General features: G+C 39.6%; 1 protein-coding gene across 8 annotated transcripts in view; it reads left to right on the top strand.

Annotated features, from left to right (window-relative positions):
* Positions 1–26,558, top strand: part of MACROD2 (mono-ADP ribosylhydrolase 2) — a 741,850-nt gene that overhangs the window by 597,359 nt on the left and 117,933 nt on the right. For 7 of the 8 annotated variants that reach the window (XR_009727138.1, XR_009727137.1, XR_009727136.1 and 4 more), the window contains one exon: positions 560–590. Coding sequence is in view for 4 of the 8 variants with exons in the window: in XM_061364765.1 (XP_061220749.1) it covers positions 560–590 (31 nt within the window). In the remaining 4 variants the exon portion in view is untranslated. Of the gene's footprint in view, positions 1–559; positions 591–13,736; positions 13,855–26,558 lie in introns of those variants that run through there. The other variant, XM_061364766.1, reaches the window with a different exon arrangement.

The following is a 26,558-nucleotide window of genomic DNA, read 5'->3' as shown; positions in this document are numbered from 1 at the left end:
CTTTGACTTGCTCCAGTACAGCTGTGTTGGGTCACACCACAAACCACATGTCTGAAAGAAATGAGGTTAAAAATGCAAGGCTCTCAGACAGAAAAGGAGGGTATAGTGAATGAGGGCATGGCAAAGAGGCAGGGGAGGGCAGGTTTTAAGCTGACCAAGCTTATTTTACTATTGAAGAAACATTGTCTAACTTATCCAGAGAATATAACCTTTTCTTTTTCCTACTCTACCAGCTTATGGTGTTAATTTTTAGCTCATGGCATTAATTTTTAGTTCTAAAGGCAGTTTTAATAACGATTCTAAGTTCAAATGTTGCTCATAGCTCAAGATGAGAAAAAGAATGTGCCTTTGTTAACATGGCAGCAAGAAATACATATGGAATATGTTTCATATAATGACATGAAAATGCCTATGAATTGACTGCTCTAACAGTGAAGGCTGCAGCATCTAATCTCTGGGTGTTGGAAAACAGGCATTTAAAAATACCCTTGGTTTTGATAAAAAAGTTCAGCAAAGAGAAATCCCACTGATATTTTTTCCCTTTTCATTTGTTTTACAGGCATTTCCCTGTATTTCAACAGGAATTTATGGTAAGTACGACCTTAGATGTTGCTTATTGCTTGCTCGGTTTTTCTATTATTACAATTTTAAACAGTCATATTTCATATCAGATGTCATTTTGGAACGTAAATCTATTTATATTGTGTTAAATAACAGAGACCCAAAACCTTTGAATGTGACTAGATACCAGGGTGCTGATAAGTGAGGTACTGTTGTGCAGCCCTTAGCACAACCGTTAGCCTGTGAGCTGAGACCCACAGCTGTGATTACACTTCTGCAGCTCCAGTAACTCTTAAACTCACTCCTGTGGCTTCAGCAGGGAAAAATAGGCTTCCTGATGGCCAAGATTGGGTAAAAAGTGTATTTTCCTCAAGCAAATTTGCTAGAAAAGCATGAAATTGTCTAAGCTCCCTTGAGTTGTGATTCCACATTTTTAGTTTATTAATTTACATGCAAATGAATGCTGCCTGCAGAACTGGAGGGGGAAAGGGTTATTACAGAATTTGTCACTTGCTTTGTTGTAATCTTAAGGCAATCCATCACGAAAAGTCAGCTGCTTTTTGGTTGACATTGTGGAAGAAGCGGGCATGATATTTGAAGGAGGAGGAAGACAAGCTGTTCCATATTTAGAAAAACAGGGAGAAATTTGGAAGGATGTGCACGTTACCAGGGGACAAAAATATTGTTTCACTTTAAAATAACAGAGGCTGATTTTTTCCTTTCATTTCGGTTCAGGAGGTGCATAGGTTGGATTACTTGTACAATTGAAAGGTTTTAAAGAAACGTGATAAGCAGCAATAGATTCAAAAAACGCAGTCATCATGTAACACCGTAGTTTGACATAGCTGCCACTGTATGAAAATAACACAGTAATTTTTAGATAAAGTAATTTTAGTTTTGTCTAATCATGCACTGCAGATGTGGGGGGAAGTGACAGGAATATTTAGGGTTCTTTCTTCTTTTTCAAGGACTTCTCATTTGAAATTGACTGCTGATTGTAAATCCAAATTAGGCTTCAGAAGGTAGAATCTAAATACTTTTGGGTCCTTTTCTGCTTGAGTTGCATTTCCAGTAGTGCAGAAGAACACACAGATGCCATTGCCACGAACACTGGAACTCGCTGAATGTGGTTTCCAGTGAAAGGAAACGTTTTGCTCTGTGTTGATCCTTAGTTCAGGTCCACTTCTTGAACTTTGAGGAGAGCTGTGCATTTTAGTTCTGGACTCTTCAGCTTCAATCTCGATCTTTAATATAGACACATTTTTGTTATTAGTTTATGAAAACAGGCAAGACGTGGCATAAATATATGGAAATTACTAGTAAGTGGAGGTTACAAATAATAGGAGTTCATTAATGGTGGCCTTGGCAGTCCTGGGGTAGTGGTTGGACTTGATGATCTTAAAGGTCTTTTCTAACCTAGTTGATTCTATGATTTTCTTTTACAATTGGCCTAGTTAATAGAAGAGGTTTCAGCAGGTGAGGAATATCATTCCCTGAAGTCAGTAAAGAAAGTTGGAAAGGATCTCCAGTAGGAATCTCTAGTTTTCTTTTCCTGAGGTACTGGCTGCTTTTCTTGACGTTAGCATTGATTTTAACTGGAAAGCTGTGGCGCTACTGAAACATTATGTAGTGTGGCAGATGCTTTTCAGTAATTGTTTGCTGTTTTCACCTTTGGAAATGAATTCAGACGCATTTCTGCTAAAATCCACTGCTGCTCTGTGTTGGTTTGTTTGTTTGTTTGGAGAATGCAATCTCTAATTGATTTTACTGTTTGCATTTTAATAGACTTTGTATTCCTCAATGAAATAAATGCCTTCTTTCCAGGCTCTCAGACATCCCGCCTGAAAGCAGTAATTAAACAGGCAATCCTGCGTCAGGCTTCAGGTGTCAGTGTTTTCAGGAATGTTTGATAGCAGTTGCACTGCTAAAATTATGCAGTGTGATGTGTTTGAGGTGTAAAGTACACCCAAAAGCCGCAAAGCTATGCTTTCATCTTCCTGGTTTTGTTTGGGTTTTTTTCCCCTCCATATATGCACATTCCTTTAGATCAAGTCAGCGTCTAGACAAGCAAGTGGATCAGCTTCATTCCTGCTGGCCTTGCTGATTAGTATTGCTTCATGTATCTTGCAGTTAACACTGGACTATCTCAATAAAATGTTATTGAAGGAACATACTGCCTTGATTTCTCACCTCAGATCCATATGAACAAATGCTGTCTTTAACGGGAGCCATTGGCTGAGAATTGGGTCAAATTTGCAAGAGATGAACTGAGTGTATCCAATTTAGGAATCTGAATTGTGTTCTGCTTCAAATTCTTGTAAAGGCTTCGATTATTTGCCTTTTCTGTTATTATCAGGAGAGAGCATAGTCATGCTTCTCTGGAAAGCAATCCTTTCCTGTTTGCATCACTGCAGAGCACTCCTTTCCTCCCATATAAAGAAAAGCGGGAAGAAACAGGCAAGCAAGCCTCTTTCCGAGGTTTTGGCTAAGGGCAGATGGCTTTTCATGAGAAGGGTCTTGGATAGAGGGAAGGTCTGCCTTTCCTCCCCAAACACTTTCCTGACACTCCATCTCCACCCATAACACTGTGGATGTTCCAGCTTGAATGAGTTAAAGCCCTGAGAAGGCTGTTTGCCATGAAGGCACTGTGCCAGGAGACAAAACTTTGGTTTTAATGTGCTCCTATTTAAAGAGCGCTGGCAACAAATTCACTCATGAGGGATCTTTGGTTTGGGAGTCTGATAGCTTCAAATGAGGGACTAAATCCTTAAAAAATGAAGTGGAAAGCAACCAATGCTGAAAGTTTGTAGGGACTGCAAAACAAGTAAGAGCTTAAAGGCACTCAGGGGTTTGCGGAGGAGGTGCTATCTTTTCCTAAGAGATCCCCGTCACCTCTAAAAATGCTTATAAACTGATAATCAGAGAAAGAAAAAGTTATGAAGAGTCATATCCCCATGGATTCCTGGGTTACTCTCTTCTGTTGCAATAAATGCTTTCCTTTATATCAAAAGTGTGAAGATTCCTAAACGAAACTACTCAGGAGGAGCAGAGAGGCCTTGCAGCACTCCTGTATCACTGGGGAGGTACCAGAGTATTGAGCAACAGATCCTCCGGAGTGGTTCAATAACACTCAAGCAAGGCACTCTTAACCTTACCACAGCTTCTCTCAGGCCAGCTACGTTTTTAAGGATTTTCTTCTGGTTTGTCTCTTTTTTTGCCTTTTTCAAATCGATTTTATTATCATCTGTTTAAAAAAAAAATAGTAATAAAAATAAATCTACTGACAAATATGTAATCCTGAGGGTAAAAACTGTTATTTTAGGCTGTAGTGTGTCAGATTTTCACCTTATACACAGTGAATCACCATTTACACGTCCACTTTCCCCATAATTACCATCTCGTTATGTCTGAGGTACTGCCAGAAGGAGGGAGGGAAAAGAAGCAGCAACTTTCCTCAGTAGATTTTATGGCAGAACACCTCATTATAACACCTTTAAGAAGCTATCCCCAGATTCTGGTGTTTGCAGCCTGCAAAGTGAACAAGGATGTCTGATATATAGTGATATATAGTGCTCCAAATCTTACGAGCTGTAAAATTAAAACAAGGCTCTGCAGATGGATATGAGAAGACGGGAATTTTCATGTTTGTCACAATACTCTATTGAGAGGTAATTATGGGGTCGGCTGCATATGGAAGGAGTTGAAGACGTTATGGTCTATGCACACCTATTTGTTACTTTCTTAGTGGTATTTTAAAGTAATACAGTATTTGGCTTCTTTTCCTAGATACTTCTATTGGCAACATAAGCATTTAAATGTTATTTTAAATCTAAGGGAGGGGGAAAAGAGAAAAGGAAAGAGGGAGGGAAAGATGAAACTAAGAGAAGTCTCCAGTTGTTTTTTTTCTTTGTCTCTGTGTAAGTATAGCTGTATATTTTGCCTTAGCTTGACTTTCACTAAAAAGGTAACATCTGTCCTTTCTGAGAAGATAATGGCAGCTCTTAGGTTTTGTTATGAATATATGTTTGCATTTCTTTTAAAAACACAGAGAAAGGGAAAGAAAAAGACTTGAAGCCTTGAAAGTGCAGAATGTCTGCGGTGATTTAGGCAGTGGAAATGCAGAGGTTCACCACGTTTTAAACAGCTTTACTGCATTGGAATAAGACTTGTTTCTTTTAGAATCAGGCTGCTTATGCTTACTTGTAACTTTTGGCCTGGTCGTGGCAAAACATTGCAAGGTTAAATTTATTATGTGTTTCTAAAGGAGAGTCTGAAAAGCAAGCTTTGAAAGCGAGGAGAGAAAAAAAAAAGCAGTGTGCAGTGTGTATCAGAAATAGAATCAGATAATACGCTCTCAAGGCAGGATGCAGGGAGGTATCACAGATCCTCTGCTCTGCTTTGTCTTTATCTGGGGAGAGAGGTCCCTTGTTGTAGTGCCAGCTCATGTCACAGCTGTCCTGACCTCCGGTGTGTCCTCCTCGGTATCCAAAGAACAATTCATCCTGCCAATCCTCAGAGGGCTGCGAGCGTATCCATCAGCTCTTCTCCCCGTGAGGTGATCCCAGATAGATTATAACAAGGGATTAACCGACAGGTGCACTACTGAAGAATTATAAAAGCCCTCTGAAAATCTGAGTCAGAAGACTAAACCGAATGTTTTCTAAGGCAGAATAAATTCCTGACACAGGGCTAAAGGTTGAGGCAATCTATTTCCATCTTTCCCATCTGTTTTGTCTCATTTTCTGTTGGCATTTCGTTCCTAAGATTATATGTTTCTTTAATGAGCAATTTTAATAAGGGTTGCACTGCTTCTTTCCAAGGTAGGAGTTAGCTGCAATCTTTTTTAGAACAACTATACACAAACGTATAGTAAGTAACTGTGAAGCAGTCTCATATTTATGTGCTGCTTGGTGCTTTGAGTCCCTGTAACCATCACAATGGCCCAGTGCTGTACATGATCATCAGCGTTTGAATATTATGATGTCAATTACGGTGACCTAGGAAAATGGATGTTATATAAATTCTCTGTGATGGAGGGGGGGGGAGAGCGAAAATCCAGTAGGTCACGTAAAGAAAATTGTCATTAAGAAGATTCTCATAACTAAGGCAATTTTATGATCTGATCAGCAGCTCTTTATCTCTCAACTCAGACTGCATCGTTTTCTTTGACACTGCTGTGTGGTTTTAACAGTCATTTTTTGTAAGTCATGGGAAGTTAATTGCATTTTGTTATTTACTCCATGATTTTTATAATGTAATATTTTAGCAAAGAGGAAGCTACATAACTCATTTTTTGCTGCTGCTTTTGGGACTGATCACTGGTTAACCAAGATTATTATTAAAATTAATAATTGTAACAGCTCTGAAATGACTATTATAATATTCAAGTAATCCTAGAAATCTAATTACTGCTTGTATAAAAATTTGTTGCATGCATTATTTAACAGTGTTCTTATTTCAGACAGTGCCGTGTCCATGATATTAATTGATCTCTTCCCATACTTTAAAGACTAAAAAAATTATTACTGGAAAGTGTAAATCAATGAGCTCTCAACAGTCTAAAATTAACATTCATATGACGTATTTAGTAAGAAGAAGCTCAAACTTGATTCCAGACAAGAGACTTTAATAAGCTCTCCTTTTCAGTGGAAACCAGCACTTTACGGATCCTGTAGTTAGACTATCTAGAATTTTATCTATTTTGAAGTTCTTGCTGACTGGTCCAACTTAGAGCATTTTCCCTGAATATTAGAGGACAAATCCTGTCCTTCATTAAAATAGCTTTTAGTGACTGTCCTTAGAGATTTCTCTTTGAAAGCTTAGACTTTCGGACACTTACTACTGAGTTGCGTCGTGGCCTTGCTTTTTATCTTCTCCATTTTCTTTTTAGTAAGAGAGGGAGAGTCTGTTCTCTTCTAGAGAAGAGAAGGCTCAGGGAAGACCTTAGAACAGCCTCCCAGTACCTAAAGGGGCCCTAAAGAAAGCCACAGAGGAACTTTTTACAGGGGCATGTAGTGATAAGACAAGGGGGAATGGCTTAAAACTGAAAGAAGGGAGGTTAAAATAAGATATTAGGAAAATATTCCTTACTGTGAGGGTGGTGAGGCACCGGCACAGGGTGCCCAGAGAACCTGTGGCTGCCCCATCCCTGGCAGTGCTCAAGGCCAGGTTGGATGGGGTTTGGAGTAACCTGGTCTAGTGGAAGGTGTCTCTGCTCATGGCAGTGTGTTGGAACTGGATTATCTTTAAGGTCCCTTCCAACCCAAGCCATTGTATGATTCTACCTAGTTATTATTTTTTAAATCAGCAGAAGTATAATGAACTTAAGCTTTACAGACCTTACAAAGCCTTGGCTCCTGTGTTCGGCTCACTGCTTTGAGTTTAGATTTGCTTGTATCAGTTGCCCCTTCAATCTTGCAACTTCTGCCCGCACTCTTTAACCTCGCTGTCTTGTTCTACTCTGCAAGAAACAATTGCTCATGTGCTCTCTTGCTCTTATTTCATAGTGGCTTTCATCTTGAAGCTCCTAGCATGGCTCATGTCTAGTTGATTTTGCAGTGAGCTACATAGGTATCTGCAGACTTTATCTGAAGAAAAGCCACAGTATCTCCAAAGGCATCAAACCCACATTGCCCTTAAGGCGTTTTTCCCCTTTTTCCTGTCACTTTTTTTGTTTGTTTTTCACAGGCAAACTATTCTGCACAGCATAAAAGAGCTGGAATAAATCTCTGGTATTCAGAAAGCATATTGCTGATACCACAAACAGGGCTTCAGCTGGTCAGATATAATGTTTGTTTTGGTACTTGTGGTTTTCCATTCAAAGAATTAAAAGTGTCTCAGTTACCATGATGAAAGTTAGAACTCTTTATTGTTCTAGAGCAACAGCATCACTTAATTATCTTCCCTAAGTTTTCCTTGCTGATGTCAACAAGATAATCTTCTGTTTGTTCTGTGGCTTCACAATCAGGAAAGGTTGAAGCTCTTTGAAGTTAATTTGTTAAGAAGTGAATTTAAGAAAATAAAGATATATGGACCTTGTCCTGGAGACATTAAATTAACATAAGACATGAAGTTTAAAATACTTCTTGGTAAAAGACCCAGTTATACCAATCAGAATTTTTTCTTTGATGATGTTGTGCCCCTTTACCCATTAAAGAGCATGTCTCTAAAACTGAACTTGGAGCCCAATCTGTTAGTGAATTCCACCATTTCCATTTGCTTTAATGAGTATGGAACATAGCATGGCATTGTGGAAGAAGCAGAAGGATGCCGAAGCTCAAAATTATGCAGTTTCACCTCATTTAGTTTTAAAGGTATAATAAAGAATGAACTGGCCTAAGATAACTTAAAATTACTGTCTCAAAGAGTTAAGAGGCTACTGATCTAATCATTTAGATACCTATTTAAATCACTAAGTAAACCATTTAAGCTTATATATTGCTATTCATAACTACTTCTCTACATTCCATCTTGGGAGGTCAGCATTTGGAAGGCAAGACAAAGGCATGCTCTCTTAGGTTTCTCTGAAGCCCTGAGTAACCTCATCCATGTTTGAAATTGTTCCTGTTTTAAACAGAACGGTGGAACAAATGACCTCCATGGGTGCTGTAGCCTCCAACCTGGGTTTTTCTGTGATTCCAAGATTCTTAATGCTTTCTTCATTGAGATCATACCAGGGAATCACACCATTACCTCACATTCCTTGGTGAGATCTCATCAGGTGCTAGAGTAAAGCAGGTTTTCTTTTCAGAAGGAGAACATGATGGTGTTGTGTGTGTGTCTTTTAACCATATTCATGATTAACTGTAGTGTGACAATTTAGTAACTGTCAGAACATCTTTTTCATACTTTCCCCATTTCTACAGAAAACGTTGAATATGAACTGTGTTACCCCTGAGTTTTAAACACATTGTAAAAAGACAGCTAGTTTAATGCTTTCAGTCAAATTTCATGATGCAACTAAGCTTCCTTGAAAGGCTGAACTGAATGAAAATTAATCTAGTTAAAGAAGAATAGGTGTCATCTTGACAGCTGTGAGACTACTCCTGGGTTTGAAAACCTGCACTAGAGGTGATGTGTGTCATATTAGCAGTGATTTCATTTACCCATGCACTGTGGCATAACTAGTCTTGTATGTAATCTTAGTTACACAGCACACATTCTCAATACTTAAGCTGCTAGAAAAAAATGCCTAGGGTAAGATGTTTAATCCTAGATCATCACCCAGAATCATTGTAATACTGTGCAGTTGTTTTATCTGACATTTACAAATTAAAACTGGTAGATGTTTTCAGTTAATATTGAATCCCACTCACAGTATAGAACTTGATGAGAACAGAACAGTTATACTAGTCTGTGCTCCTGTATCCTTAAATAGCTTTTAAAAACCATGAGACACTAAAGTTGAACAGGAATAATGGTCAACAAGTTTAATGTGAGAGTGATGAGGCCCTGTAACAGGTTGCTCAAGGAAGTTGTGAATGCTCCATCCCTGACAGTGTTCACAGCCAGGTTGGACAGAGCCTTGGGCAATATGGTCTAGTGTGAGGCAGCCCTGCCATGGCACGGGGGGTCAGAACTTGATCTTAAGGTGCTTTCCAACCCAAACCATTCAGTGATTCTGTGAATAATATTTGTGGTGTGATGTATATCAAGTAGTTTTACAGCAAGAGTATCAACTGTATCTTTTTGAATATCTTTCTGTGACTGCATTAGATATAGATAGTAAATGCCTGAGGTAAACAGCTCCTCTTTCTCATTCTTTCCTTATTTCTAGTGCACAGTGATAGGTCTGGCCGCAGAATATTGTGGAGCTGACCCTTATTTGTTCTGTTGTTTGTTCTCCATAGCAGACATTGTCTTTTAGGTGTATTTATGTGGTACCTGTCATCATGGGCCTCGTCAGTGCTGAAGACCTTAAATACAAATATTGACAGTCACCATAGAAATAAGTTTATATTACCATTATCATCTCTTGTTTATATGTTTGATGTCTGAAGGTTCTTCAAAAAGTGTGGAAGAAGTGTGTGTGAAAATATTGGTGCTCTGAGGTGGCCTGTGGAAGGTAAAAATGTATCGTTGTTAGGGCAAATACTTCCTTTTCATCCTGACACGAAAGAAAAGATCAGCAGAACAAACCTGCTATTCTGTGTCTCATCAAAGTACCCAAAAGACAGTTTAAAGGTGTCTCTGCCTCCAAGGGTCGTTCGCTGTGGTGTCCTTTTTTTCTGCATCTTTGTTAGATAGGAATACTGCCATATATCATTGGAAAGGGCAACTGCTGCGGAGGCAGCAGAAGAATAGCAAAGTCAGATGATTCAGTGTAATGAATGACTAATCCTCTTTCTAAGCCAGCATCCTGTTTATAAAGACATATTCTGCAATGCTGCACACGACAGATCTCGGTGGTGGATGTGTTAATGGAAGGCCACCTTGGGCAAGGAAGAGAGCTCTGCCTTTTTGTCTTCAGAGCACAGTTAAAGCCGCTGTGTGCCGCTGACTATTGGAAACACATTCACCTTTCTTCTGTCTGAAGATGTGATACCCAATACAATAGTATAAAATTAACTGAATTTCAACAGTGGAAGGAAGCATCTATTACAGTGGTCTGAATTTTCTTGAGGGAAAAGGGATTATTTTTTTTTAAACCCAAATTTCTAAGGCAATAGAAAGTTGGATTTATACACATGCTTTGAATTTATGCAACGAGTAATTTGCTGGTGTGTAAAATGAATTGCATGCATGCATTGCCAGGAATGAGGCATTATTTCTCAAATTCCATATTAATAATTATTAACAAAAAACCCCAGGCTTTTGTGGAATTGTTTCCTATTTCCTTAATCTATCAGAATCCGATTATTCAGTTTAAGCTAGCTGTCTGTATCAATGCAACATGAAACAGCTTGTGAGAACACATGAGGTTTACTGCAGAGGTAACGCAGCAAGAGTCAAACCTTACCTTTCTGTGAGTACTGCTCAGGGGAAAGTTTGAATGCTTTTGAGAGCTTCTGTATAGAGCAGAGCCATTGCTAGTTTTGTTTTCTTAGCAGTAACAGCATACATATTAAATTCCCCTTCAGGCTTACCTAAGGTAAGGTATTCGGAAACAAATGTGCACCTTGTTGAAGAGTGTTAAGTCAGAAGTTCAGCATGTCTTAACAAGGTGACTACAGAAATAAACGTGGATGGCCTCTTTGTGTACCTGCCAGCCTGCCAACCGTTTACTGAAGAGCTGGGGAGGGAGGGGTGGTGGGAAGTCACCTTCTGCTTTAAAACACACTTTGGGTCAGCTCTCTGCTCAATAGAGCCACATTCAGTTTATTTCTGAGCTGTCACTGCTGCAGAATAGCCCCTGTTTGAGGCGTATTCTGCGAGAAGACTAACTGTAATTGGCAATCCATTTCTTCATTTCCATTCTACGGCCAGCCTTGACGAATTAATCACAATCAAATACAGGCTGCGGGAAGGGGGCGACCTATGTAGCACAGAAGAAAAATGAGGCCTTGTGCCAGCATGACAGACTAATCTTTCAATTCACCCCATTAGACTGAACGAGGGGACTTGTTGGTGTGCCTGTCGCCAGCACGGCCCATAAACAAACTGTTCACTCTCAGTGCTAGGGTTTGGCAGGTGCGATAAAGGTTATTGAGTGCCATGCAGGACCTCCTCGATCACTGCTGTGGGATGGGGATCACCTGGATTAGTCCTGAGGAGGAAGACTCACTAGGCTGTGGCTTACGAGGTGCTTGGAGTGAGCTCGACCTAAGCGATGTTGTGATTTTGTGTCTGATCCCATAGGAGCTGAGATGGCTCCTTGGTTTGGGCGAATCTGTTATGGCTACTGTACAAGAAGCCTGTCACCACAACGATTATTGTTCACCAATCTGAGCAAAGGTAGTCTCTGAAGTCATGCCAGGGAGTAGGACCTACGTTGTTTCCAGATGGAAAGGAAAGAACAGTAGCCTGAAGAACTAGATTTATTTTGTCAGCTGTGGAAGAAACCTTGGGATCTTCTGGTAGATGTTTTAGTTAGCTTTCTTCTTTTGTACTTGTTGGAATGGTGCAGCATATGTGTGGCTTCTAGGGTTATATTTGGAATATGAGACCCTATTTTAACTAACCTACTCATAATAATGTTCTTTGTACTGTCTACTGCTAGGATTTTAGGTTTTTGAATGCTAACTAAAATGGAAACAGAGCTAAATTCATGCTGGTGTAAGTCGATATACATAGGTTTCAGAGAAGCTATAGGGGTTTACAGTAGCTGTGAAATATTCCATTGCATTTAGAGGAATAGATGCCGCTTTTTATAATAGACCCTACTCACTTTGACTCTAATTTCATTGACTTCAGCAGAGGAGAGATCTGGTTCAATGTATCATATCTTTCTTATAACTTTCATTTTGGGCAGAGAAGACTTTGTTATCTTTTTCTTGAAAGAGTATCTAGCCCCTTGGAAAGAACATTACTTTAAAGTCTGATTTGTAAGCGATTTGTGTGTGTCTCTCTTTTTATTCCTTTCAATATATTAGTTATATACGAAAGAGTGGAGCGCTTGCTTTCCTGTATATTACTAGATGATAAACCGTATCTATCATTTTCCAATTTCATTTTGGACAATGCAGCATATCGCTTCTTTTTTTCCCCTTTTCCTTCTCTCTGTGATGTTTGAAAGAACGCTTTAACAGAAATAATGTGCAATACCATTTATAGGCTAATAATTTACTGTATGTCATGCTGTGGCAGTGGAATACTTTCTGTCCCCTTCTGTTTTCGTTTCTTTCTGGAATAAGAGCATTAAACCTTTGCTTTTTGGAGAGTTGGAAGTATCCCATATGGAAAATATCATCTTTCATCACACGTTGTGACTTGTTCTGTCAAAAGAAACCAAATTCTGGTTTGCTTAGTCAAATTGAGTAGCACTTACAGGTCACTTGTTGAGGAAAGTACTGTTCAATGTGAATAATATTATGCTGATCCTGCCTGGGGAGGGTCTGCTTCAGACATCCCTGAGCTGAATAAGATCTGGTATAAATGTCAGCGCATTGTTCCAGCTGGCAGGCGGGTAGCATGTTTTCTGTATCCATTTTCCTGTTTCTCAGTTCTTATGATCAAAAGCGCATTTCGGAAATGGAGAAGCTGACAGTGTGAAATGTTCGGCATTCAGATGAGGAAAATGCGGAATAGGAAGATCTAGAACCTAATCTCAAACCAGTTGCATCCTTAGGATAAATCAACTGTTCCAGCAGTGACCAGTGTGTGGTGTGTAGTTTGAGCTTTATGTAACAGTTCATTATCTAGTGTTGGAAAAAATGAGTATCAATTTTATACAGAATGCATATTGACGTAAATTGCCCGGTGTAGGCTGCGAGCTGTAGACAGTACAATCATAATAGCTTTTCAATTGATGCAGTTTTATGGCTTCAGAACATTAATCATTTTCTTATGCCTTTAATTGCCATAAGGTAGTTATATCTGTGTCGTTAATAGGTGCTAAACATTATGCCACTGATAGGTTTTTAACCATTCTTTTTGTTGTAACTAGTAAACACAATATAACAGACCATTATGAGTCCAAAGCATATTTTTTAGCCAAGTGCCATTAGGAACATTACTGCGGTAAGACAACAACATTTTCAGCTATATTTGCTACCTGGTTGTAGTCTTAGGGGGTGTTTTTTCCTGGCTTTAGGAATGAGAGAGGAGAACAATTCAATCACCAGGCATTGTTTAATTAAGAGATGATTTTTGTCGCTTCTAGAAAAATAAAGCCTAGTTGCCAAAGTGAACAGAAAGGAAAAGTTGCTGTGTTTTCCACAGTGCTAAATCCAATATTGAATAAAGCAGTAAAATTGTGGATGTAAGAGAAATCAAGTCACTGAGAATGATAAAATGTGGAGCTGTGATGGTCAGTGCTCTAGGAATCTTCTATTTTATTTCACCATTGACTTCATAAGTTATAATTTACTAGTTTTCAGTAAAGCAATAGTTTACTGATGTATATAATAGTCTTTTCACAAAGGAAGACGTGAGGTTCAAAGCTGTCAGGTAATGTGGGTACATATTGGGAATGCTTCCCTGTCATTCCTAATGAGGATTCCATGTTGTGGAATCTTATACCAGTCTTGCTATTGTGTGACCTGATTAGTGGGTTGTCACCATTTTATTGACTATAGGCAATTGGAGGCAATGGTTGCATTTACCATGCTTGTTAACAGCAAAGGGGAGACTGTTCACCTGACAAACTTGGCTTTACAAGACTCTCTAGCTGTTTAATTTACATGCATACACAAGGTTTTATCAATTCCCCATGTATATTTTCAATTGATGTTTTTCAAAATTATGCAGAAGTGATGTGGAAATACTTAACTACTACTGAATTTCTTTAATAATGCTGGGATATTGAGAATTGTCTCACTAAGGGCAGAGATGTTCTAGTTCATGCACTTGGTGGTAAAGAATTAAATTCCAACTCCTTTCTTAGCTTGTTTTGTGTTTTCAAGATTACTATTCCTAGTAGTTGACCTTCTTCTGAGTTTCCCATGTTGATTACTTGGCATTTATGCTGACCTTAACTAAGCTGAACACTTTCTGAAAAGGAATAGATAGAAATGTTTCTCTATCAGCACTTATGCCAGTAAAACATAGACTTTTAGTTCATAAAGATGTATTATGTGTAAATTACATGTGATTTGAAGAAATTATCTATTTGAAAAACAATTACATTGGATAGTGACTTAATGTTTACTTAATAGACCAATTGTGACAAATTATTGAAGTTTCACAGTATCAAAGCTCTTGGCTTGGAAGAGGTCACCTTGATATTTGCACTGCATATATTTCAGCCTTGGCTTCACATTTTATCATTCTCAGTGTCTTAAGTTTTCTCTTACCTCCACAATTTTTTTAATCTACTTATTTTTATCATTTGTTTTTATGACTCTTACTGTCAACATATTTCACTGGTTTTCTACTTACTAAACAAAATGGTTCTGCCTGAATTTCATGTGCAGCCTTAATTTGTAACTTTTAATGTATGATCCCTGCTATTTAGCTTACTCTCTATTTATTGCTTATTTTTGTGACTGCCTACTAAATACATTAATGTCTGTGGATCTCTAAATTATAAGGCTCTTTTCTTCCCCTAAAATGTCAGAACCGATGATGAAGCTCTCTTCCTCTTCCTTCACAACAAATCTAAATATCCTTAGTAAACACTAGGAGGTAATCATGTGCTTCAGTCCAATCCTGAATTATCTGTCTATAATTTGCAGCCTTTAAGACATTATCATCACGTTAATATGTGTTGGATACAGATGCTTACAAGATACTTTGTTTAAAAAATAAACCCAACCAGCAAACAAGCAAGAAAACCACCAAACCACAACCAAAACACCCAGACAATCCAATCTAAGCACTATTTGGCTGCACCAGTTCCACCTGCTGATGCAGTGTTCATCCCATAGATTCCTTCAGCTCCCCCTTGACAGCATTCACAGCCTCTCCAGGCCTGTCAGTCTACTTGCTTACTGATCCATTTCTATCCCAAGGAGGATGGATGGAAAAAAAGCCTCCTCGATTGAAGCTGTTGAAACCAACCGATCCCACTTGATTTGGACCAAAGCAAAGAGTGTTCACACAAACGTTTCGGCCAGCAGGTCTGAGTGTGGCGCAACTCCAGGGGGACAGAGATGAGCTGCTTGTGGCAGTAGCATCTACATGTGTTAAAACTGGATTTAGAAGGTGATGTTTTTTTCACACTCTGAACTTGGTTTGTTAAAATTAATGGGGGGACTTTTTCATTTGGTTATTGAGTTTTCAAACGTATCTCAATCCTTTTTTGAATCATCAGATATTTTCAGTGTGTACCTGGTGGTGGTATCCTACTCTTACATACACAGAACATGAAAGATGTATGTGGAATCTGATTGGAACTGATAGGAAACAAGATCCATATTAAAATTTCAGCACAAGAAATGTCCCAGAAGCTCACACATTCATTGTTTCCTCCTTTGGCTTAGCACTGTTTACTGCATACTAGCTCTTTCTTCAAATAATGTTCTAAGCAGTTTTGAATCTGTTTGAAAAGCTAGTCTGACTGCTGTCTCAGTGGGGTTTTTTCCTCCTTCCTGCTTTTTCAGTTTGTATAGAGATTTCTTCCCATTTCTTACTTGAGAGGGGGTTTATTAATACAAGTTCATTTCCCTTCTCCTGGTGTTTGCGTGAACTCAGATACCTTGCAGCAACTAGTCTTTCTCTTTGTTCATATTCATTTATGTTGTATAGGTTTAATTGTGAGCTCCTGTTTTCTCAGGAACACAAATCCTTCTTCTTTGACCCTTATGAATTTTAGAGAACCTTCTTTCCTTCAGATGTCCAACACTTTTTTTTCTTCTCTATTCCTAGAATACTTCTAAATACCAAGTGTTGGACACACAGTGGTTTTAACATGGTTTGATTAATAACAGTTACAGTGTTAGTATAATTTGTTTATTCTCAACTATCTTAGATAGTAGCTGGACCTTTGTTTGCTTTTCAAAATGATTTTTAGTAATGTTCAGATTCGCATAACCCTACACACTTCATCTGTTCTTTCCTGTCTCCAGGTAGTTACTGCAAGTTCAGTAGCGTTTCTTTGCATAAGCAAGCTGGATGAGATTATTTTGCAAAGCTCATATATAAATAAGTGTACTTCAAATAAGCATCGGTATTGATCTCATTGGGTTTGACTCATCAGTACTGTGGGTTTTGTTCTTTGTTGTGGAGGTCCTTTTTTTAGTAATTGATTTATAAAAATAAACCCTTATTTCTGCTAGAACAACAGCCTGTTAGTTTTGTAAATCTAACTAGAAAAATCCAACTGGAGTTGCTTCCCTACCCCCCAGAATACTACTCTGATTGGTTTTGAACGAACTCTTACGCTGGTTTCACCAGCATTAAGAACTCTCATGCCTTAATTTTCCATTCCCTGCCTTGTTTATAGATTTTCTTCTGCATATTGTTGTGACTTCATTTTGCAGGCTTTCAAAATGCTTTGGTGAAAGAAAAATAGAGTAGTTAGACTATTTTATGCCAGCTAAATCTGTGGTAGCGTGATGGCTTGGCCTTGGCTGCCAGATGCCTGCCCAGGCACTCTCTTACTCCTTCTCCTCAACAAGACTTGGGACAGGGGTTGAAAATAAGGTGAAAAAGGTGGAACTGGCTGCAGCCACCATGGAGCTGTCCCAGTCTCTCCTCACAGGGCTTCCACGGAGGCCAGGAAATACTATGAAGTCTTACTTTAATTTAGGCATATTCTTTGCCATCTTGTCCATGGTTGCTGCAGTAGCTGGAGGAGTGTATGTGAAGTCCCTTTTCCGCTCTAAAGGCTTAGAGCTGGCAGAGGCTCTTTCACCCCTCCAGGTAAGTCTTGCAAGGAGAGTTGAGCTAAAATCTTTCTAAATCTGCTGTAATTGCCATGGCCAGTCTATATTTCATCTCTTACAGTGTTAATTTTCCCTCCTTGATGAAGTTTTGGAGGCTTTTTACTGGTTTCTGTCCCCGAAGACGTGGGGAGGACTGTGGTGTGGTGAGTAATGAATGCATATCAATAACTCACTGAAATAATCCTGACCCCACGCAATGTTGCAGAGGTATTTTTCACAATTTGGAGATGTGCAGCTGTCGTGTTAACTCAGGCTGGTTTCAATGGCTGTATAGAGTGGACTCTGATAAAATTAATGGAAATCACATTAGCTAAAGCTGCCCCTTGAGCGTGACTCTAGCACATTCAGTTTTGATTATGTAAAAAGCTTTTGCAACTCACCCCCCTTCTTTTTTACATTTATCCTAATGAAAGATCTTTTATTTTCTCTAGTTTGCTTCATTAAGTAATAATCAATGGGGTTTCTAAGTCCAATAAGCTTAAATGTTTTTCTGTACGCCTACCTCTAACCTACCTGGGATGTCGTGTTTCTCAGAGGATAAGTTGTGTTTGCCTGTGGTGTGGAGCGTGGAGATTTGCCTCGGAAGCATCATTTTCCCCAGGCATAACATCACCTCATACTCAGCGTACACATAAGATAGATTTAATAAAGCTCTGTAATAAACCCCTTTTGCTGCTACATGGCTACATCTACACAGAAATTGAGCTGGGAGGTCAATTTTCACTGAAGGACTGAGCTTGCAAATGCCTGTTTTTTTAAGTGGAGGTCTTTAAATCTCACTTGTCTGACAGGTGGTAAGAAGTTCACATTGAAATTGTCCAAAGCAGCTTCTTATTTGTACTGGGTTGTTGGAGAAAAGAAATTTCTTAGCCTTCCGTATCCTTTGCTGCTTGATTTAACCAACCATACCATAGGCTCCTTCTTTGTAAATATGGGCATTGCTTCTGACTACAGTACTTGCCATTTGTGTTGGCATTTTTCCCCTTATATCAATTTGGATATTGTTCAAAAGGACATGGAAAACGTGCATTGGGGCCCTAACCTTGAAAAATGGCGTTCTACAAGGTGAAATCATTTGACTTTGTATCAAGAGGATGAAAGCTACAAGGTGAAATCATTTTACTTTGTATCGAGAGGAGTGTGACCAGCAGGTGGAAGGAGGTGATCCTGCCCCTTTACTCCGCTCTTGTGAGACCTCACTTGGAGTATTGTGTGCAGTTCTGGTGTCCTCAACATAAAAAGGACATGGAACTGTTGGAACAAGTCCAGAGGAGGCCACGAGGATGATCAGGGGACTGGAGCACCTCCCGTATGAAAATCGGCTGAGAAAGTTGGGGCTGTTCAACCTGGAGAAGAGAAGGCTGCGTGGAGACCTCATAGCAGCCTTCCAGTATCTGAAGGGGGCATATAGGGATGCTGGGGATGGACTCTTCATTAGGGACTGTAGTGATAGAACAAGGGGTAATGGATTAAAACTTAAACAGGGGACGTTTAGATTGGATATAAGGAATAAGTTCTTTACTATAAGGGTGGTGAGCCACTGGAATGGGTTGCCCAGGGAAGTTGGAATGCTCCATCCCTGGCAGTGTTCAAGTCCAGATTGGACGAGGCCTTGGGTGACATGGTTTAGTGTGAGATGTCCCTGCCCATGGCAGGGGGATTGGAACTGGATGATCTTAAGGTCCTTTACAACCCTAACTATTCTGTGATTCTATGACTTTAAAGCTGGATTTACCAATGTTGGGTTTAGCCAGAAACACTGATGTTTGATAAACCTTTCTAAACATTAGGAATTTCCTTGCTAAAGGAGAACACATTTGCTTGTATGATTAAAAGAAAAGAAAATAAAAAATCACAGTCACAACTTGTCAGAATACATGCTGGAAATGTTACTTAAAACAAGTGTTAATAAGACCTAAAGTTCATATCAAGCCTAAATTGAATTGGAATTTGTGGGATTGGAAGTGCCATTACCTAGTTATTTAATTTCCTTTTTTGATTGAAGTATGCAAGACTCAGTAAATGCATAATTGTGAGTGAAATGCAAATTAGAGATATTAGCAGAAAACATATTTTTTTAGAAATACTTGTTTGACAGTTAATGCTGTGAACTTTTGGCACACTGAAGAACCTGATGAGATCTGGGACATTTTCTCGATCAGCTGCTGTTGTTGGGTTTAAAAGGCAACTGATGCTAGAGGCTGTTTGTCAGTCAACAGAAGTGCTGCAATAAGGGAGTACTATTGCGGGTATATATAATTAGTGTGTGACTGAATTAGTCCTTATAAACCAAAAAAAAAAGTGGAAGAGTCAAGGTTATCCTAAAGTTTGTTATTTTGTATTTTACCCATTAATTGCTTGTTCTGTACTCTTTAGCATATGGGGACTTGCTAAGAGCATCTGAAGTATGTGAGATACACAGTTGTAACCAGTCATGCTTGCTGAATTTTTAGTGTTTTATAATGCAGGTTTTCATTATCATTTCTTTAAACCAGTTTTCCCATTTATCCAATCCCTTAAAACCTTTCTAATTCTCCTTCTGTGTATATTACTGTGTTCTCAGGCAACAGAACAAGCAGAAAGAGTTTTAGGTGCAACACGGGGAGGTAGTTTCAATGGCTTCTGATGGCTTTGGTGCAGTTTTTGCTCACAGAGTTGCTGCTATGCAGCCCAGAATGAAGTATCTAGAGTAAATTGGCTGGTTGCTAATACATACAGAAGCCTAGAATAGAGTAAGGTACACTGTGACCTTTGCTGGACAAAAAGGAGGATCTGTACTTTCAGATGGAGCTCACCAGTTGCTGGTCAAGTGACTTCTACAGAAATGAAACGGCATCTAGGCAAGGAGGGAAAAAATGCTTCCTCTTAAAAAATTAATGCATAAAATGTTGTGAGAGTATAATGGTGTGTCAGGTCAAACATCCTGCTCAAGCACTTGTTTTAGCAGCATTCATGTAGCTGGTGTTGATGTAGTATGAAGCGCACCACTGTACAGTGAAGAACAGAAGCCGTTTAGCATCAAATATAAAATGCTGCCCCCCCCCATTCATCTGAAATGCATTGAATTCCAGATTATCTGGAAATATTTCAGGTTTGAGCTGTTGTAGTTTTCCTGAGTATGATGGGTGCTGGTCTGTGTGGTTTTATCACTGCCTGGGGCAAGAGTGGAAAAAAATCCACAGTGTGAATAATAGAGACAAACCAGGGATCAATAATGCATTTGTTTTTAAGAGTAAATTAAGTAGATTAAATATGCCTTATGTAGTATCTTGCTTTTTGACCCAACCCACCCTATGACTTTTTTCTATGCATGTCTGTGGGGAAAAAGATAAAAGAACATCTTTATTTCCTTATGTTTTACCGTATTCTCCCCACAAGGAGTAACTATGTGTTGTTTCAGCTGATTTTCTTTATGTGCTCTTAGGAAATCTTTGATTTCCCTTAGAGAGGAGATAAGAACTGTGCTTCAGTAGAAATAATGTCAGATTGTTTTGTTTGTTCTTGTACATGTATGGCCTTCACCAAGTACTCTGTTGGTTTTAGATAATCCAGCTAGGTCTTTGGGTTGCATCTGTCAGAGCAATTGAATGTGGTGGAAGTGATTTAAAGGATAGAGCTGGGCTGGCAGCACTGTTTTCTTTATGTGACTTTGTATTTTTGTCCGTTGCCTGCGTATGTTTTATTCCTCTGAAGTTTCTCAGACTTTTTAGGCTGACATCTCCCTTCATTTTGCTGTAGTAGCTTGTCTTCCCTCACGTCCCTTATATACATGTGTATCCCCAAGTCCTTGTAACTCCTGTCACAATGTGCTGCCTGTTCTAGTTGAAATACTGAGAGCTCTAGCAAAGCCAACACCCTGGTGTTGTGTCTGCTGAATTCAGCCCTCCTCCACCAAACCCCACAGGCTGTCTTGCAGCAAGAAGTCCTGTGCTTCCTCCCTCCCCTCCTCTTTCCCCACCACAGCCTGCTGCACTCCAGTGCACTTTCCCAGCTCACAGTCTCTGCACGAAGATTCCATCAGCAAGAACTAAGAGCTGCTTACAGCCAGTTCTCCCCCTTCTTTTGCTGCCCGGCATGCAGTGGCAGATGTATTAGTAGACATCAGGGACTTTGCAAGGAGAGGCACGTCAAGAATGTCTCAACTTCAAGGCGAGCCTTCAATTAGAGTCTGCAGTCAATTGCAAAATGCATTTCCATAGGGAACTGAGCTGTGCAAGGTCCAGGTCTGTTACTTCATTCCTATTGCTGAGCAGCAGATACCTGGATGCTTAGGCTTCCCTCAGAGCTTAGAGGCACGGTGTGTCAAGGAGGGCCTGGAATGGTGTCAGGAAAGGTTAAGCATCACTGCACTGGACCTTATTTTTTGTAGAGAACCTGCCAGTTTCAAGTGGAATTCAGAGCAGGGGTATTTGATTTTGTCTCTTGCACCAGTAGCAGGGCACTTCAGGAAGGTAGGATTGACTCCCTACATGTTGCTTCAGTTGAGAACAGCAAGGCACTTTTATTTAAATCAGAGGGTAGAATAAACGTTTAACCTTGTTGGAACTGTAACTATGACAAAGCCAATATCCCATCGCTGTTCAATTCAGTGTATGATGGGAGATTTCACAGTTGACTAGTGCTTTACACTTAGTTTCAAATTACTTTTGCTGTATTATGTTGCCACCCTACAAAAACAACTTGCTATATACAGATAAGTAGAAGATTAAACACTCCGCATTAAGGAGCTCATGTACACTTTGCAATCTCTTTCAACGTTTCTCTGTACAACACTTGTTTCAGGAACAGCAATTCTGGATACGGTGTAGAGTGTGATTTAAGAATAATGATGTACTTGAGCTCACGAGCAGCTGCATGCGTGTGTCTAAGCGGGTGTGTAATTTATGCAAACACTGCATATACACTCTCAGACGTAGGTTAATTGTGAAACTACCTGGGTGAGTGTATCCTTCAGTTGCATTTACATTGCATATACTTTCTCTTACCATATGAGAATGCTGATTGCCAGAGTAGCAAGGTCTTTTCCCTTTCAGTGTTGTGGTGGCACCTCTCTGTTTCCCTGATTATGCTCAGCTTGAAGCCTTAACGTTGCACATGGGCATTAGAAACACCCTGGCAGACAGAAAAGCTCCATCACACAGAGCAGTAAACAGCACAGCTATGAAGCTGTTTGCTTCCTAGAGAGGCTCTGAGTATCGCTTGCTATATCTTTTTACAAGACAGTTAGAGAACCCATTTATCCATGATGTGGTCCCCCTGCAAGCATACTCCCTATAAATGCTGGGGAAAGAATGAAACCAAAATCCTGAGTTCTAATAAAAAATCTACTGACTGCTGCAGAAAAGTGGAATTCTTGCAAATATTCAGCTCTCCTGTAGAACCACAGTAAAATAACTCCTGCAGTAAGGTCCTCACAGGAAAGCTCCATTCCTCCTCAGCACTCCAAGTGTAAATGCATTTTCAGTAAAACTTACTATGTTTTTTCCTCCCAATGCTAGCAGATATCAAGCAGCTTGGTAAACTTGAAATCTACTTTTTCTTCAGTGGAATCCTCAGGCTTGCTAGTGCAAGCCTCAACCTGCTCACCTGACCTAAGTAATTACAGTATGTCCATACTTAGCTGACTTAAAACAATTGTATGGTGGGTATTTTTCTGGTGATATCAGTGTAGTACAACGTGAAGCATGGTATGATGCAGCAATGCCATGGGTTTTCCTGTATGTAAGCCACTTTCTTGTAACTGACCTCTCTTTGCAGCTGTAAGATGGGTCCAGATTTGCAGCTCGCGCAAAAGAAGCAGCTGAATTGTAGCTGGCAATGGTGGGTTGCTGTGCTTATCAGACAGGAGGTAGCTGTTGGTCAGTACAGATATGAGTGCACATTGGGCACCTTTTCTGACAAGCCAAGACCGAACCAACCCTGTTGTGAAGAGCCCCAGTGTATTTTGGCCTGCAACTTGCCTTGGTTTTGCTGACTTGCATGAGGTTTTGGATGTGCCTTGGTACCAGTGTGGACCCTGGTTGACTTAACCAGGGATCACTGCATTACCCAACACACTTCTGTGGGTGAAGAAGGGCTGTCATTACAGTACTCCACCTACTTTGTGTCGCTGCCATAGTAGAGACATTCTGTTTCTAGCATTAGTTGCTAGATGCTCATTTTGGGCTTCTTTATTAACTATTTTCCAGCAGCTGCCTCTTTATCATGTCGGAGTTGAATGCAATTGGCAATCATTCTTCAGGAACTGTATGTATTTTTCTGTTGCTGCTGAATTTTTTCACTCAAGGAAAATGAAAAGGCATGAGAGGAAAGTCATACAATGATTTCTTCAGAAGAATGCTTTGTTTATGTGTTTTGAAGATTTCTCTTTTTCCTTTGACATTTTATATGCATGCTAATTAATGACTCTAGCACAGGCTATGAAGGATACAGTGAATCTGCGCAGCTTTGTTTCTTAACTGGGGTGACATAAATGTTACTGGCTTTTCACAGTACTTAATTTCACAGTCTTTCTGAGAGTTGCTTTTTGAGTGGACAGCAAATAAGGTTTTCTCTGGCTGAATGAGTTCAAAAAGGCAAGGTAGGTTATTTAACAGAAGATTCATGGCTCTTCTCTTTAGTTTTCAATGCAGCTGATACAAATGAGGACATTTCTTTTCCAGCTTGCAAGTGTCCACAAAAAAGATCAAGCCAGCAACTTGTCAGCTTGCTTATCCAGTCACCACATGACCATGGTTATTAAAAAACAGGGGAAAAAAAGAGAAAAAGCTCAACAATAGCAATAAGCTAAGCTTGTTGGTAGGATACTCCTATCTCCGCTTCCAAGCAGGCCAGATTTACCAGGGTAATGGGAAGCAACCTAGCATGAGTGAATTCATTTTGACTACTAAAATATACCTTTGACAAGATGATTATATGGGATCAGTTGCAAGATTATACTGCTAGTTTCACAGCTGAAGGACAAGTGAATGCATTGAGTTAACCCTACCCCAGGCATGCTGGGCTGTGCATCTCATTTGTTTCCTTTTATTGTCATAAAGTGATAAGGCTGAAGTGTTGTGATTAGTGTGTTGTCAATAGCTAGCGTTAACCCACATGACCATAATGAAGCTCGGTTATTCACATGCTTGTTCTGATTCAGAAAGCATTTGTAGCAACAATAATAATATTGCGTTTCAGAATATATATGGAATAAGTGCTTAGTGCCTCTTTTTTTTTAAAGCAACCTGGGAAACATCTTTGTTTTTCATGCCATCTGGTGCTGACAATTCCCACATAACAAATGCCTGATGCATTGTGGAAATACCTTGTCACACTGACTGCAGAGGGGGCCTTTGGTACACTTCCACTATTAGAAATATGACTGTTGTTCTATTCATTGAAGGCCATCCTTCACATATTATTAAACATCACTGACAAATATATAAACTAAATAAATGGAAGTTATTATATTTTGACAGTCATTTAAACAGTGAGACTTGGGTTTGATTTTAGAACATGGGCACTGTCTGCCAACTGTTGCATTTTGATATATGCATAAACATGCCAGTGTAGATATTTTTTCTAAGAAAGTACAAGGAACACGTAATGAGTATTTGTGTTGATGTGCATTTGGTTCTTTCCATGACTTGCTTCAAAATGAAACCATTAAAACTAATAAGAATGAGAATATTAAGTTTGTGATGAGCCTTTTAGAAACCATAGAAAAGGGAGCATATTTTATATGAATAAAAATCTTTTGAGCATTTGAGCTGCGCTAACAAAAAAGGTACAGGCCCTTTTTTATCAGGATGAGTTGATTTACAGAAAACATTAGGCATCTCAGTTAAACTGACAGGGTATAACATTTACCCCTGCAGGTACTGAAGTGATTTTCTGGGTTGACATTTGCTTCTTAGTATTATAACTTAACCGATAGAACCTGTTCTGATCATCTTCAGCTATATGATACTAGAGGTTGATTAGTTAGTACTTATGTTTTGTTAATGGGCTTTTTGTGTGGAGGTGGCATTACCTGATTGCAAGTTAGGCATTGTTAATGAGATGCAGCATTGGATTGAGCACAGTAGGAGAGACAGATAAAGCTACCAGCATCTCCATACAGTTTTGGGGTCCCTTAACTAGATTTCTGTTAATTTTATCTGCCCAAATCCTTGATGGGCTGCTATTCATTGTACAACTTGTAGTAGACATTTTTCAGATACTGCACTGCCAGATTAGGCATGTGGTAACAGACACAATAGTGTGAATGTTTCTCTGCTAGATCCCCCAGCACAAAAGGCTGAGCGTTTATACTAGAGTCTAACAACAGGGAATTCATTGCATATTTTCCATATATTAATGAGCTAAGGGGACTTAACGTTCTGTAAGTGGAACTTTGATACGTATCTCTACAGTTATTTTCTCAGTTCTTCTCCACACTCTAAAGCAGCACACTGTTTTCCTATCAAATATTCCAAAATAATTCTGCCAGGTCTTATCATGGCTTCTTTGGAAACTTATGGCCATGATGACTGTGAGCACTTGCAGTGTGCTCCTTGTTTCAGCAGCCATTTCTTAGGTCAGTGTAATAAACAATTTCCAGGAATAAGGTGGTAAAGTCCTGGAAAGAGGAGCAGAAGCTCCTAAGTTTGAAGACCTTTTAAAGCTTTCATAGGCTGCCACTGTGGGTAATATCTGTGCAAGGATGTATCAAAAGGAGCAGATTTCACATGAGGTGTATTTTATGTGGTGGTAGTAGGATGGGGGTTTTGTAGTGGGGAGTGTGAAGGTGTCTTGTTAGGGGGAGTAAATGTATTAGTTACACCTTCATTAGCAACACACAAGGAGGAGGAAAGGATGTTTCTAAGTTTGGCATGTGCTGGTACTCAAGTCAGTGTTAAAGCTGGCAGTCCCTTTTCCAAATGTATATAAAGGCAGCTGTCCTGCTCACAGTGACATTTTAGCTATGAAGCAACTGGGAAAGAACAGGAGAGCTTTCGTTAGCAGTTTCCAAGCAAATTAGAAAGATCTTAGAGCAACAAGATCTTGTGTGTTTCTGGAGACACAGAAGCAATACGGGCTTTACCCATATGGCCAGAGGCATGTGGAGATGGTCAGCACTCTGACGTACTTTCCAGAGTCAGTAGTGTTGAATGAGCAGAGCAAAGCTTAGCCCTGGCTGTACATGCACATGGGGTCTTTCCTTCACCCACCATGCCTCTCAAACCATGCAGAACTTTCCACACACCCTTGTTCTTACTGACTTATCAGACTTGCACCCACTGTGACAACAGCAGTAATGAATAAATCTGTTCTTTAAAGGAGAGCCCCTGAACTGAGAGGAGCAAAAGAGGTGATGGCTGCTTGCTTCTAGGATTTGCTGTACTTGAACGGTTGGGACTAGATCCTGGTAATAGATGGTGAGATGTGACTAGTGGGCACTGCTGTAGGAAGCCCAGGCCAAGCTAGAGACCTTGGTGTGTAGTACATGCTTCACCCCACACCTATCCATAGCATACAGCCTGCCCAACCCTCCCTTCTCCTCCAGCCAGATAAACCACGTGAAGTCTTGAGGAGGCACTGCTTGCCTGT

This window comes from Neopsephotus bourkii, unplaced genomic scaffold, assembly GCF_033783945.1.
Source record: "Neopsephotus bourkii isolate Nb327-2 ecotype Australia unplaced genomic scaffold, CSIRO-AGI_Nbou_v1 NB_1250, whole genome shotgun sequence".
In the NCBI taxonomy this organism is placed as follows: domain Eukaryota; kingdom Metazoa; phylum Chordata; class Aves; order Psittaciformes; family Psittacidae; genus Neopsephotus; species Neopsephotus bourkii.
This window is presented reverse-complemented; position numbering and strand designations above follow the sequence as displayed.